This window comes from Anolis carolinensis, chromosome 3 (genome assembly GCF_035594765.1).
Source record: "Anolis carolinensis isolate JA03-04 chromosome 3, rAnoCar3.1.pri, whole genome shotgun sequence".
In the NCBI taxonomy this organism is placed as follows: Eukaryota; Metazoa; Chordata; class Lepidosauria; order Squamata; family Dactyloidae; genus Anolis; species Anolis carolinensis.
Window position 1 is genome coordinate 171394838 of NC_085843.1, and position 14932 is coordinate 171409769.

A 14932-nucleotide genomic window follows, 5' to 3' on the forward strand; every position below is an offset into this window, starting at 1 on the left:
AGTATTTGATCCTAGATTATCTGATTTGGATTATATGGCATCTAGCCATAGATCTAGCCTATGTTATGTTCCACTGGAAACTTGGGGCTCAGGGAATATTTGGTAATTCAGATGTCTCTGGCGCTAGATCTGTGATGGTTCCGTCCCACATGAGACCATCAGTGGTGTTGTAGTCATAAAACAGTGACTATGGGAACTAGCCTACTTATTTATTTTATTTATTTATTACATCACTTCTACCCCGCCCTTCTCACCCATCAGGGGACTCAGGGCAGCTTATAATATAAACATACACATCAAAAAACAGTTTACATCAGATTTAAAAATTCATCGAGATTAAAAATTACAAGAAAATTAAGAGTATACATTAAAAATATATACATAATTATATATTTAAATATACATTTAAGACGCTTTTCATGTCCAGGTGGGGTCTTACAGACAAAACCAAATGGTAGGATGAAACCCAAATGCCTGATTCTTAAACCTTTGTCTTTGTAAATAATGTGGCATGTGGTTACCACTGAAGGATAGCACAAGTGTTTACATCTGCAACATAAAACATTACCATTTTTGCAAATTATAATACAGCAATAGTAATATAAATGCTTTCTTATTTTTTTTATTGGGAGTGGTTTTATACTGATTTTGTAACTGACTCTTGGTTATCAAAGAATTCTAGACTGACTTATGCTGAAAAAGTATGTTTAGTATCTGCTCAAAGAGAACCACAATCTTGCAATAGCACAATGACAACAAAACTATTGTGTTGTCGAAGGCTTTCATGGCCAGGATCACAGGGTTGTTGCATGTCTTTCGGGCTGTGCGGCCATGTTCCAGAAGTATTCTCTCCTGACGTTTCGCCCACATCTATGGCAGGCATCCTCAGAGGTTGTGAGGTATGGATAAACTAAGTAAGGAAAGGAAAGAATATATATCTGTGTAGAGTCCAGGGTGTGGCAAGAGTCCTTTGTCACTGGGAAGCCAGCATTAATGTTTCAGTTAATCACCCTAATTAGCATTGGAAAGGTTTTGTCTCTTGCCTGGGGGCATCCTTTGTTCAGTCATTAGCTGTCCTCTGCCCTCAGAGTGTTGGTTCCCATCTACTGTTTTGATTTTAGAGTTTTTTAATACTGGTAGCCAGTGACAAAGGACTTATGGACTAGTAGCCAGTGACAAAGGTATGGAGTTTATCCATACCTCACAACCTCTGAGGATGCCTGCCATAGATGTGGTCGAAATGTCAGGAGAGAATACTTCTGGAACATGGCCACACACCCCTAAAGACATACAACAACCCAACAAAACTATTGTATTCTACACCTTTGGTTGGAAGTATTGAAAAGCAATGTATGTGATTCCTCTGTGATTACCACAGTACTACTGCTCCCTCTTTCTCTTTCTCTTTTCCCTCTCTGGCTCACTCTGTCTCTCTTTCTCACACTGTCTCCCAGGACCAGGCCCATAAAACAAGGGCAATTTCAAACAATGATTCTCAACCTATTATCCTGTCAGGAGGACCAGTTTCTAGAATCCTTGACCATTGGCCATGCCGACTGGGATTCTTGGAAGCTAAATTCAAAAATATCAGGAGGACCAAGGGTTGAGAACCACTGATCTAAATCATTCTCCATAAATTCTCTGGAACATGATAATGTTCTATTGCAGAGGGTTGTTGAGAGAAAGATTTCCTAAAAGTAGGGCTAGGGCCTAGTTGATTTAGAGGCCATGTTGTGATCTAGAGCTGTCCAAATCATGCAGGAGAAAATATTCTAGGCTATAACGATACAAACCCACTGACCACCTAGGCTTATTTGTGAGCTTCCTGGAGAGAGAGATGGACAGAAGTCCTTCCATCACCCTTTCAAATGCATTGTCAATTAATGTCTTGTCTGTAGTTGTTTCTTCCTTGCCTTTCTTTCCTCTCTGTTGACATATTGAGAATCAGGTGGTACTGTCATGGGGCTTGATTCTGTCCTATGGCTGTTGGTTGCTCATCCATGATGTAAGACTATTTATTTAATTTATTTATCAAGCCCTGAGTACATAATGAATGTGTTTGTTGTATGTGAAAATATAGAGTTAAGTCAAAGAAGAATATATTTGGGACACATGAAAATGGGAAATTGTTTCTGGGGGTGGGAATCAAAATTGTAACTATGACAGAAACTATGATAAATTGTATATCTAAAATGGTACTTAATGGAAGATATTTAAAATAACATATCTATCCATATTTTGATCAAACTAATTACGCATACCTATGATTAGAACCTTGCTTTGCTGTGCAATGCTGGTGCAGCATTTAATTGCCAGTGTTCAGAACATGACATGAAATATAATCTGAATATTGCACCATGAGAAGCATTGGGAGGCCATCATTTGTCTTCTGCATACCATCACTTAGCTAAATCAGATTCAGTATATTAGAATGTAATGTCAGTGTTTGAGTTATATGATCCCTGATTGGTTGGGAACCTACAACTGAGAAGTTAGAAGATCCTCCAAATCACACAGTTTAGAAAAATATTCCAGGATGGTGAATAAGTGCTTTTGTTAATCAGCTAGAATAGGGGAGTTAGTTACACAACTAAAAGATCACTTTTCCCATCCAATTTCTAAATACAGTAGAGTCTCACTTATCCAACACTTGCTTATCCAATGTTCTGGATTATCCAACACATTTTTGTAGTCAATGTTTTGTAGTCAATTATGTGCAGGCATTGAATTGTTGCCAATTTGTACGCCGCCCTGAGTCCCTTCGGGTGAGAAGGGCGGGATATAAATGTTGTAAATAAAATTAATAAATAAATAAATGTTTTCAATACATCGTGATATTTTGGTGCTTAATTCGTAAATACAGTAATTACTACATAGCATTACTGCGTATTGAACTACTTTTTCTGTCAAATTTGTTGTTAAACATGATGTTTTGGTGCTTAATTTGTAAAATCATAACCTAATTTGATGTGTAATAGGCTTTTCCTTAATCCCTCCTTATTATCCAACATATTCGCTTATCCAACGTTCTGCCGGTCCGTTTATGTTGGATAAGTGAGAATCTACTGTAGCTCCTTTCCTGCTTCTGAAGGAACATCCATTAGGACACATGAAGAGAACTACAGACTCTTGTATCTATGCGGTGTCTTCTGTGCCACAGTTGTTACAGACACAATTTAACAGTATTTATTTTCTACAGCATTCTTTCACAACCTGATGGTCTCCCAGATGTTTTGGATTATAGTTATAAGTATTGATTATCATTCATTTTGTTATGTGGGGCTGATGGACGCTGAAGTTCACAGGCATCTGGAGGCTACCTTAGAGCACGTGTGTACGCCTTCCCCAGCACTTTAATGGGAACAATAGCTCTGGTATCTACCTCTCCCTGATGGTACTGACACTACTTGTACTTTTGGCCCAGTTCTTTTTGGAGTCAACCCAGGATTTTATCAGTATATTTATTGTATGTGACTTCATTTGTTTTATGATTTGTTTTATTGTTGATTGACTTGTTTTATTGTTATGTTTTTATATTGTCTGATGTCTGGGCTTGGCCCCATGTAAGCCGCCCCGAGTCCCTTCGGGGAGATGGGGCGGGGTATAAAAATAAAATTATTATTATTATTATTATTATTATTATTATTATTATTATTATTATTATTATTATTATTTGAAACAGAGACTTCCTGGCAGTACCAAAAGTTGCCATCCACCAATTGAGTGGGATTAACACTAATAAAAATGTAGTAATTATGCAGTGGAAAACATGGATTCTACTTACAACCTCATCACACTCATATAAAAAGGTGTTCTAGGTTTCACCCTGTCTGCTGATCGGAGCCCCATGCTAGCCATCACATGACTTGTGACTTCCAGCAAAGGCCCCGACCCCAACTGAGCTGAAAACGTTACTGGAGGCTTCCCCCACAACATGGGAGGTTTCCTGTACATGGAAGGGCAATGTTCCCCCGTGTTATGGGGAAAGCGTTGCCAAGAGGAAGCTGTGTGTGGGGTGACAGATTCACACCACTGCCCCTCTCTTTTTTGTCTAAAGCCAGGCGAAGAGGGACACTTCACCTGGCCTTTGTGGTGAGGCCCTTAGGCTTCAACATAGTTTACATATAGAAGAAGTCTCGTACACATGTTCATTCCTTTCCCTCATTATTCTTTCATGTCTTGTCACATTTCTGTACAATTCTTCTTCAAAACACTTGACAGTAGCCAGATCTGTAAGATTATGGAAAAATGTTATGGCTTTTTCCAACAAGGCGGCTATTGATATGTGAAGACCAAAATCCACTGCTTGTGGTGATATGAAAATAATTAAACAAATTCAATATATATATATCACAATAACATGTATCCAAAAAACAGGACTGTCCCAATCGCATATAAGTAGAAATCGGCAGTTCTTCTCTTGAAGTATAAGGGTTAAATAATATCAATTCATATGAATGTTTTTTGTAACAGTATAGGTTTTACCCCCATGTATTTTGAACTAATAATGATATCATCATCACCTGACCAATGGATTAGCTGTATAAACAATGGTTTGAGCCATTTCTACCCTATACTCGCCACAGAATAAAACTCCTTGCAGAGTACATGGTTCAATAGAGACAAGCTGTGAGTATCATAGTCGTTTTTTGGGTTCACAGGATTTATATTTTTCTATATATGTTGTATTATACATGTCATAATGCAATACTACCTTTAGCCACTATCTATGTCCCCTTAGGATCCACCTATCCAGAAAACTGTTGGTAAATTTCTCAAAAGTTGAACCTTTTCTGTTTATTTAAGCAAGTAGAGTGCCTGAATATACCTTGTTGTAAAAAATTTTTTGTAAACTTTCTTTACAAATTGTTTGATTGCAAGTATATATTTATGATATGTATTATTTGTAGACCCAACTGCCTGACGAAGACTCCTGTGAGTCGAAACCGGTTGCAGGTTTGAGTCAAGTTATATGGGAACTGGAGTCTACTCATATATAATAAAGAACAGAACATGAAAAACTTGGCCTTATACTTCAAGAGAAGAACCACCGATTTCTACTTATATGCAATTGGGACAGTCCTGTTTTTTGGATACATGTTATTGTGATATATATATTGAATTTGTTTAATTATTTTCATATCACCACAAGCAGTGGATTTTGGTCTTCACAGTTTTAGGGGAACCCATTGTCCTTTTAGGTTGTTGATATGTCCCATGTCCCATCCATTCAGTCACATTCAGTCTTTATGGAACTGTTTGTTTACACATACAAAGCTGTGTGCAAAGAGATCTGTTCTCATATGCTGAGTAATTTCATCTTAGCTTTAATTGTGGCAAAAACCTAACAAACCTCAATGTTTATGCTTCAAACTCTGCTTCAAAATTACTCGAGTAATTTTGCTTCTGTCGTAATATGTACCTTTTTGTACCCAGACAAAATGGTTGCGTTCTGTAAGCACACAGCTTTTAAAGATGTCCCTTGTTTTATCCAATTTAACTTTAACTAGTACTCCTGTTGAGCATGCACCAGTGTCTACCAGCTGTGCCCCTTCCGCTGTGCTGTCTGCTTCATCCAATCATCCCGCTATTGCTGCTCACAGTGCTGTCCATCCGATGAGCCTGCCATCGGCCATGGCCACTTCAGCGGTGCACGACTCCGTCTCATCCACTTGTCAAAGATAATACTTGGTGCCTTCTTGCTTTGCCCATTTCTTTTGTTTTGTGTAATGTGACAGCAAAGATAATTAAAAGGAAAGGAAATGAAACAATGCCACAAAAAGAGGGTGAGCGGCTATGGTTCCAGCAATTTAGTATTCATTCAAAAACAGCCATTTGTCAGTTGGCCCTCTGTATCCACAGATCTTGCACCCACAGATTGAACCATTTATAGTTTAAAAATACACCCCCACCCCACCCCCACCCCCGCAAAAAAATCCACAATGCAAAACTTGATTTCCCCATTACTATGCCATTGTATATAATAGGAGTTGAACATCCAAGGATTATGATATCCACTGAGGGTTCTGGAAATAAACCACAGTGGATACCAAGGGCCCACTGCACTTACCGTATGTTTTTTTTCCTGCAGCCCTAGAAATCATAGAATCATATAATAGTAGAGTTGGAAGAGACCTCATGGGCCATCCAGTCCAACCCCCTCCCCCCCCCCCGCCAAGTAGCAGGAAACCGCGTTCAAAGCACTCCTGACAGATGGCCATCCAGCCTCTGCTTAAAAGCCTCCAAAGAAGGAGCCTCCACCACAGTCCGGGGGAGAGAGTTCCACTGTCGAACAGCCCTCACAGTCAGGAAGTTCTTCCTAATGTTCAGGTGGAATCTCCTTTCCTGTAGTTTGAAGCCATTGTTCCACGTCCTAGTCTGCAGGGCAGCAGAAAACAAGCTTGCTCCCTCCTCCCTATGACTTCCCTTCACGTATTTGTACATGGCTATAATGTCTCCTCTCAGCCTTCTCTTCTGCAGGCTAAACATGCCCAGTTCTTTAAGCCGCTCCTCATAGGGCTTGTTCTCCAGACCTTTGATCATTTTAGTTGCGCTCCTCTGGACACTTTCCAGCTTGTCAACATCTCCCTTCAATTGAGATGCCCAGAATTGGACACAGTATTCCAGCTGTGGTCTGACCAAGGCACAATAGAGGGGTAGCATGACTTCCCTGGATCTAGATGCTATAGCCCTATTTATGTAGGCCAGAATCCCATTGGCTTTTTTAGCAGCCGCATCACATTGCTGGCTCATGTTTAACTTGTTGTCCACAAGGATTCCAAGGTCTTTTTCACGTGTACTGCTGTCGAGCCAGGCATTGTCCCCCATTCTGTATCTTTGCATTCCATTTTTTCTGCCAAGGTGAAGTATCTTGCATTTGTCCCTGTTGAACTTCATTTTGTTATTTGTGATAATCATCAAGTGCTTTCCAAATTGTTGATGACTTATTAGTAATGATTTTAAAAGGGTTTATCTGTTGCTTTTCGTTTTATGATACTAAGGTAATATATAAAATATAATATGGAGCAAAAGGAAACAATAATACATACTTTTCTACAACAACAAAAGTCAAGAAATCCATAAAATAGTTCATGTCAGCCAGTTTAATATGCCCGAGCAAGCAAATATTTTGAATATATATAGATTCCAAGCCAGCCTTTTAAGAGCTAAGCATACCATTCGGCAAAGCTTCTCTTTATTCTACTCATCTTCATTTTCCAGTCTCAAAGTTCTTCCCATCAAATTTATGAAGAAATTCACATATCTCTATATAAAAGTTAATGTATGTATGTATGTATGTATGTATGTTGGTTTGTTTGTATCACAAAGGCTTGATGCATCTGGACCAAATATGGCACAGATATCCTTCATTACTCAACATCATTAGGGAGTTTCAACTACAAAATCAACCCTATTTGAGGGCAAGGGCCCCCAAAAGTCAATAATATTTATGTAGCGCTCAGATGCAACCCCCCAAAAGCAGTATTTATAGGATTAGGTAGCTACTGGCCTATAGGTATTAGAGTAGGGCCCGAATCCTGTTTCATCTGTTTCTTTTGTGGAGTTGTACTGTTTGGTCCATTTGGATGGCATGGAATGGTACAACCCCCTGAGAACAAAAGAAGCAGTGAAATTAAAGGTAAAGGGGAGTGGTAGCCATTTGGGTTGTTGTGTGTTTTCCGGGCTGTATGGCCATGTTCCAGAAGTATTCTCTCCTGATGTTTTGCCCACATCTATGGCAGGCATCCTCAGAGGTTGTGAGGTATATATACCTCACAACCGCTGAGGATGCCAGCCATGGATGTGGGCGAAATATCAGGAGAGAATACTTCTGGAACATGGCCATACAGTCTGGAAAACACACAACAACCCTATGATTCCGGCCATGAAAGCCTTCGACAACACAGGTAGCCATTTGGTCAGCTGACTTTCAGTGCTTGGCTGTAGGCCCTGGTGCCAGGTGCTTGATGGCTCATAGGCCCGGCTTGCAGGGCCTACAGTCAAGCATCGAGCACTCATCACTTGACTGTAGACCCTGTGAGTCAGGCCTACGAGCCATTGAGTGACTGGCACTTGTAGGCCCTGTCTGCTGGACCTACAGTCGAGCGCTCAACTGTAAGCTTTGCAAGTTGGGCCTACGAGCCATCGAGTGGTTAGTGTAGGCCCTGTCTGCTGGACCTACAGTCAAGCGCTCGACTGTAGGCTTTGCAAGTTGGGCCTACGAGCCATCGAGTGGTTAGTGTAGGCCCTGTCTGCTGGACCTACAGTCAAGCGCTCGACTGTAGGCTTTGCAAGTTGGGCCTACGAGCCATTGAGTGCTCAACGCTCATAGGCCCGGCTTGCAGGGCCTACAGCTGAGCACCAGGCCTGCTCAGTAGTAGGCCCTGGCTGGCAGGCCCTGGATCTTTGCTGGGAAAAGTCTAAAAAATCTTTGTTTTTTAGGACCTTGGACAGAAAAGCCCATTTGTATAGGTGCCCGTTTCCATAAGCGGCAGACAGAAAAGGAGCCATACAAATGGTACAAACAGAAACAGACAGTAATTCCATACAAATGCACAAGACTAATAGTATGTATGCATGCAAGCAACACTCAGATGTAACCACAGGAGGGCTATATATATATGGTACTATATATATAGATGTAACGACAGGAGGGCTATATATATCTAGGTACTGCTAGAAAAATGGCATCCAAATCATGAGTCCCAACATGAAGTCCAGAGATGGAACATCCATATCATAGTATGCAATGTAATGAAGATTTATATTTATAAAGCTCTGTGTGTGTGTGTGTGTGTGTGTGTGTGTGTGTGTGTGTGTGTAACACTGACTTCCAAGAAAAGGGCAGATTAGGGAAAACAGAGGAAAGGAAGGAAAAAGAAAGAAAGAAAGAAAGAAAAGAAAAGAAAGAAAAGAAAGGCACAAAGGATGAAAAAAAGGGAAGAAGAAAAAGAAGGAAAGAGAAAGGGAGGGAGGGAGGGAGGGAGGGAGGGAGGAGAGCTGTATAAGGGAAAGCAAGGGAAGTAGGAAAGAAAGGAAGAGAAAGGAGCAAAGTATATGAGGAAAAGGAGGAAGAAAAGAAAACCGGAAAATAAAATGTAAACCTGTACAATGCTAGGTATATACCCTAGTATTTTCATAAATTCCCAGAACCAGTAAGATGATATTTTCCTCAATCTCTCCCAATTAGACATATATTTAGAACATTTCAGAGTGCTAATGATATAGTGCTATGCTAATGAGCATTGACAATGTGGTCCAAGGTTCAAGCATCTCTGCAAGTGCATTAGATAGGCTTAGACAAACCTCATTTTGACTCACTCATTCACTTTTTGTCTCATCTGCAACAGGAGATTGCCTAGCAGGATTATTGCAAAAATCCTAGAATTATTTAAAGTGTAAACATAGTTGGTGATGGTGTTGGTGGTAAATTCTCCATAATTGTCTTAATTTAATAGTAAGTGATCCAAAATCCACCGTTCAAGTCACTTTCTGTTTCCAGAAATATTTTTGATCTCTGTGGATTCTTGAGGAGCAAATGTGGCCTACGGGCAACACTCCAGTTCCCACATCTATCTATAAAATGATTGACCAAGGGGAAATGGATTGTCTCACTTCCATTAAATGGGGGGAATGGTGTCTTCAGGTTCTATAATCCACTGATCATGGAATTCTAAGAAGATACAAGATTGAGAAGAGCAATATCTGAGAAAGCAGCTTCATCTCGACCTAAGATTTACTCCTTAATTTGTTTTGCTTCATATTCACACACTCAAACACATTTAATGTACACATTGACCCAACATGTGTACTCAGAACCCTTTAAAAATCACAACTTTTGTTTGAACTAATAACCCACTGACTGTAAATGCACTGCTTCATCGAACCTCCTAACCAGCATATACTAAGTTTTCACTTCACGCATAAGAGGAAAGTACAACTTTGGAAGAAAATCACAGAATTCAGGTATTCTATCATGTCTGATAATATTGCTATGTTTAACAAACACTGTTCATGTATTTTAGTGTAAAGGTGCAAAATTCTTTCATAGCAGATTACATCAGATTTTGGGTGCATTTTCTTTTGCATGAAAAAATACCACTTTTTGTCTTTTTTAGCTTCAACCGACATTCTTCCACTTCAATCACCTACCAGTCCAAAAAGAGGTATAAATTGCTCCTGTATGCGGATGCTAATAACTAGTCTATTGCTTTCAATTTGTCAGCTGATGAAATATTAATCTAAACAATCGCCTTATTACCCATGATTTCCCCCAATAACTAATATTTCCAAATGCACCTGCTCCTATTCTTGCTGATACCTATTACAGATGTAATCATGGTTGCCTTTAGGGGGAAGGCGTTTTTTTGAAATAATCAATTTTTAGGCAATATTCTTCCCAAATTTCCTGAACCATTTTAACTCTTTGCAGCAGAAATATTGACTGACAACTTCCTATGACTCACCTAACTTTGCTAAAACCTTTTATTAATTTATTAATCTTTTTTCAGGAGCCCCTTTGTTCCTTTCTACAAATTCTAATCTATATTGCTCATTTCTTTGGAATGTTAAATGTTCTTATTTTAAATTGTAATATTGGAGTGTTTGAGTTTTACTTAGTAATATTTTTCTCTTTACTGAGATCTTTTAGTACATTAGTTTTTGTTTAGAAAAATATTGGAAAATCTAGTCTAGATCATTAAATAATCTATTATTACTATGCATTAAAATGTATGCTTTGATATTGTCATGAATACTTTTTAAACAAAATTTCTTTTTATTGCAATTTCAGTGTGAGAGGGTATATCAGAACCTTTACATTTTTACACAAAGAGCAAAATTGGATATACAGACATACAGATTCTATATAACTACACAAACAACTTACAGTTACATTGGCTAACAAACCAAGAGGAATTACATTTTTACTCAGCATTCACATTACAAATGCACTTTCATACATCCTTACACATACATATATTGCCATATCCAAGTGTCCTGTATCCTGCTTTCCCATAGCAAATCTGACACTCCCAAAGTACACCATCTCTCTCCTTCCCATGGAGAAAAACAGCGGGTGGGCCAGACTCCTCCGGTCTGCCACAATTTTGGAATATTAGAAGGTCTCTTATATGGCAATATTTCTTGCTGATGTTATGTCAAAGTTGTAACTGAATAACAGATGTTTTTCCAGCCTGAAACAACCTGGTTTCATCAGTTCCTGGACAGATGTTAACTCTTCTTAATTGGTGTTTGTAAACATAAGGAGTCTTGTGTTGACTTCCTTCTTAATGTAAGAAACCTTGTAAGCATTTCCTTAACTTAAAGAGCAATTGTTTCTGATAATGTAAGCAAGTTGTTTTTCACCAAAAGTTCATCAGGTCAGCAATGTTAACAGTTAATCATTTGTCACAGTTCTCATCAGCAACTTTTAATTATAGTTTCTAAGTGTAGTTATTTTCCAGGCCTCAATATTTTAGAATTGTGTCTTCAGCCCAATTAGACCCCACTCATACACTTCATACAATTTCATTGAAACCATACATCATATTTATTCATGACAATATGATATCATGATTTTGATGAAATTTATTTCATTGTGTATGTTGTTATGTGAGGGAGGCAGTCTTAAACCACTTCTTTAAATCAACAATGAATTCATTTATCTCTGTAATAGATGCCACAGTAATAATTCAATCAAATGTTTGACAAGTCACACTATGAACTCAGAGAAACGTCAAATGTATTTAAAAGGTGTTTGTCACTAGAACAACTTGTAACGATCAATAATATTTCAGATCCAGATATACCAGGGATTTGATCTAAGATCCTTGAAAAAAGAAAAAAGAAATCACCTCATTATCTCTGAGATGCAGTCAAAACGCCAGGAAAGAATGCTTCTGGAACATGGCCATACAACCCAGAGTTTTTTGGGCTGTATGGCCATGTTTCAGTAGTATTCTCTCCTAACGTTTCACTTGCATCTATGACCGGCATCTTCAGAGGTTCTATTAGCAGTGAAGCAAGTGGAGTGTATATATACCTGTGGAATGTCCAGGGTGGGGGAAAGAACAGAACCTCTGAGGATGCCAGCCATAGATGTAAGCGAAACGTTAGGAGAGAATGCTGCTGGAACACGAACATACAACCCAATATAGACTTTCTAAATGGTATAGCTTTGTGTGCTGATTTTATCAACCCTAAGCATTCCAATGTTGTAAAATTTTACTGCTTAAATGAATGTTTGTAACTCATTTTTTACTCTACAAGTGTTCAAATACAGGCTAAGTATACTGAATTTTCACACTATAATCTCTCTGTCCTTTCATGCAGAACTTTCAGCATGCTGTAGAAGTCATCTTTCTCCAGATGTTTTATCAGTCTTGATCTTCTGGTGTACAAATGATTTGCTCATGGCTTTACTTTACTTTTAGAAGTCCAGGCCAAACTTATACATCTGCGCCGGTTTCCCATGGCCCAGCTCCTTACTCGGGCTACAGTGAAGCCCCAGCTCCTGCTCCAGTTTCCCATGGCCCAGCTCCTTACTCGGGCTACAGTGAAGCCCCAGCTCCTGCTCCAGTTTCCCATGGCCCAGCTCCTTACTCGGGTTACAGTGAAGCCCCAGCTCCTGCTCCAAAACCTAGAGTTGTCACTACTGCCAGCATAAGGCCTTCAGTCTATCAGCCAGGTAAGAAAGTATCCAGTGGTTAGAATGAGACTGTCTTTTACCAATCTAAATGTAATGATGAGGGATGATCTAAGTCCAGGATCTACTTTTTCGTTCTGGGAATTTTCAGTGGTCATACTAAGTCATGCCAGACAAACCTGGAAGGCCATTTTGATTTGGAGAGGGCTTCCAATTGTTAAGCGGGGACTAAGTTTGTAGGTAAGCCCTACCCATTGCCCTCGAGGAGAATTCTCAGTTTTGACCACAAAATCATAGCAGGGGAGGGGATGTATCTGGGAAGGTCTGAAAACTTGGAGACCACATGCAGTCTGGAGGTTACATAATTTCAATCCCTGGTATAGAGAAACCCATGCTTTAAGTAAAAAATTAATATTGCACTACAGTAGAACCTCAACTTAAGAGCATCCAAACTTAAGAGCCTTTTGAGTTAAGAGCTGTCACTCAGCCCAGGTTTCACTTTGACATACAGCAGAGTTTTGAGGTATGAGCTAGCATCAGAGGGAGTCCTGGTACAGGGCTTTAGGGCTTCAAGGAGCAGCCTCTGTGCCTTGTGCCTCTATGCTTGTGCTCTTGTTTACTTTGAGAGATGGTAGTAAATAGTTTTTGATTTATTAAATACAGTTATATATTACAATTATACATTTTTGTTATTTAAACTATACAGTATGCGAAATTATAGTTTTTCTCAAAGTGACACACCACCCAGGTCATGCTATGTTTTTGTTTGTTTTTTTGGTGAATTTTGACACACCAAGCGCAAAAGGTTGCCCATCATTGTCCTAAGCAAATACCAAGAGCCATTGTTTGCTTTCCTCTTCAGAATATTCCTAGTCATACTTCATGGGAAGGTGCCTGAAGATAATGAGTGCATAGATCCACCACCTTTAATAATGCTTTATCATCAGCCATGGGGTCCACCACTTGTAATAGTTATCTGCAGTCACCTTCTCAAGAAGATATGGTTCCAAGCATACAAACTGTTACAACTATTAAGCAACTAAAGATATAGCAAGCCACCCTTTTTTACTCCTGGCCATCCTAACTACAAAGATGAGATTCCCCTGATTCCTTACATTTTCTGCCTTTCTGTGTGTGTGTGTTCATTTTGATGTCATTAAAATCTCATGTATTCTTGCATATCTTCACAGATGATAAAGTCTCATGATAAATTGTGTTAGTCTAATCAAACTTGATCATTTTTGTTCAAAATTTCTCAGCTCTTTCAGAAATTTGGCATGTACGATATAATGAATGACTTGACAGTCAAAATATTAAAAGAAGACAGGAGGTACCTTCCCTCCAGGACCATAGTTCTCCCTATCCTTCAAGAGTTCAGTTTCCCATTCCAGTCACTAGATGGCATGGTGTCCTAGTTTTTCATATTTTTAGCCCCTTGAGACTATTTTCAGGCTGTTTCAGCTCCCAAGCAGTTCAAACACAGGGTGGTATCCACATGATAATGTCCCTCCAAGGGTACCTCGAAAATGAACACTGGGTTTTCAGTTTAATCTCCTAGTCGATAGATTTAGCAGATTGAAACATCGGGGAAGCAACAGGCTTTGAAGTGGCAGAATAGACTTCACTTTTAAGACTCTTAACAGGAATCAATTTGTTCAATGCCCTTTCATGTTAAACTTTAAAAATTCTCTGAAAGTAGAAAACTAGGCTGGGAAAAGAGGGTTGCACTAGAATCCTTCTCACTTATATGATGCCCCCTGCTCTTATTATTTTAACATTTTCTAACAAGGGTGAATACTGTCTATTGCCCACCCCCACCTCCAAATTCCTCATTCTGTTATATGCATAAATGGAGCACTTCCAAGTTTTTCGAATAAAAATAAATATCCCATACACATCATTTAAATAAACAGGGGTTCATGATTTGTGCTGCAATCCTATGCCTTGGGAGTAAAGCCATTAAATCCGGCAGGGCATACATGCAAAGGGTTTATGGGATTCCGAATTCAGGAGATACAAAACAAATAATGTGAAATGTAGTAGAATAAGTCCAATCTTATAAGTCCTGCTGTGAATGATTTTGTTTCCTATAGAAACAAAAATGTGTCACTTGCAGGCCCTTCTGTAGCTGTGGTTTTGCTACTGGGCCCTGGAATGCCTAGAAAACAAAGGCATTTATCATACAATCAATAGCAACACTATACTCTGTGTTAAAACATTAACCAGAATCCAGGAACTTCTGGTCAAAGAACATGCCCTCTTCCTTCATAAGGTCAAAACTTGTGA

At 39.1% G+C, this 14932-nt stretch overlaps 1 protein-coding gene across 16 annotated transcripts in view; it reads left to right on the forward strand.

The window, feature by feature from the left end:
* ldb3 (LIM domain binding 3) overlaps positions 1–14932 on the forward strand; it is a 264313-nt gene that overhangs the window by 225134 nt on the left and 24247 nt on the right. For 12 of the 16 annotated variants that reach the window (XM_062977395.1, XM_062977393.1, XM_062977392.1 and 9 more), the window contains 3 exons: positions 5511–5679; positions 10117–10166; positions 12435–12688. In XM_062977395.1, the coding sequence (XP_062833465.1) occupies positions 5511–5679; positions 10117–10166; positions 12435–12688 (473 nt within the window). Of the gene's footprint in view, positions 1–5510; positions 5680–10116; positions 10167–12432; positions 12689–14932 lie in introns of all 16 variants that reach the window. The other 4 variants (XM_062977400.1, XM_062977407.1, XM_062977398.1 and 1 more) reach the window with 3 other exon arrangements.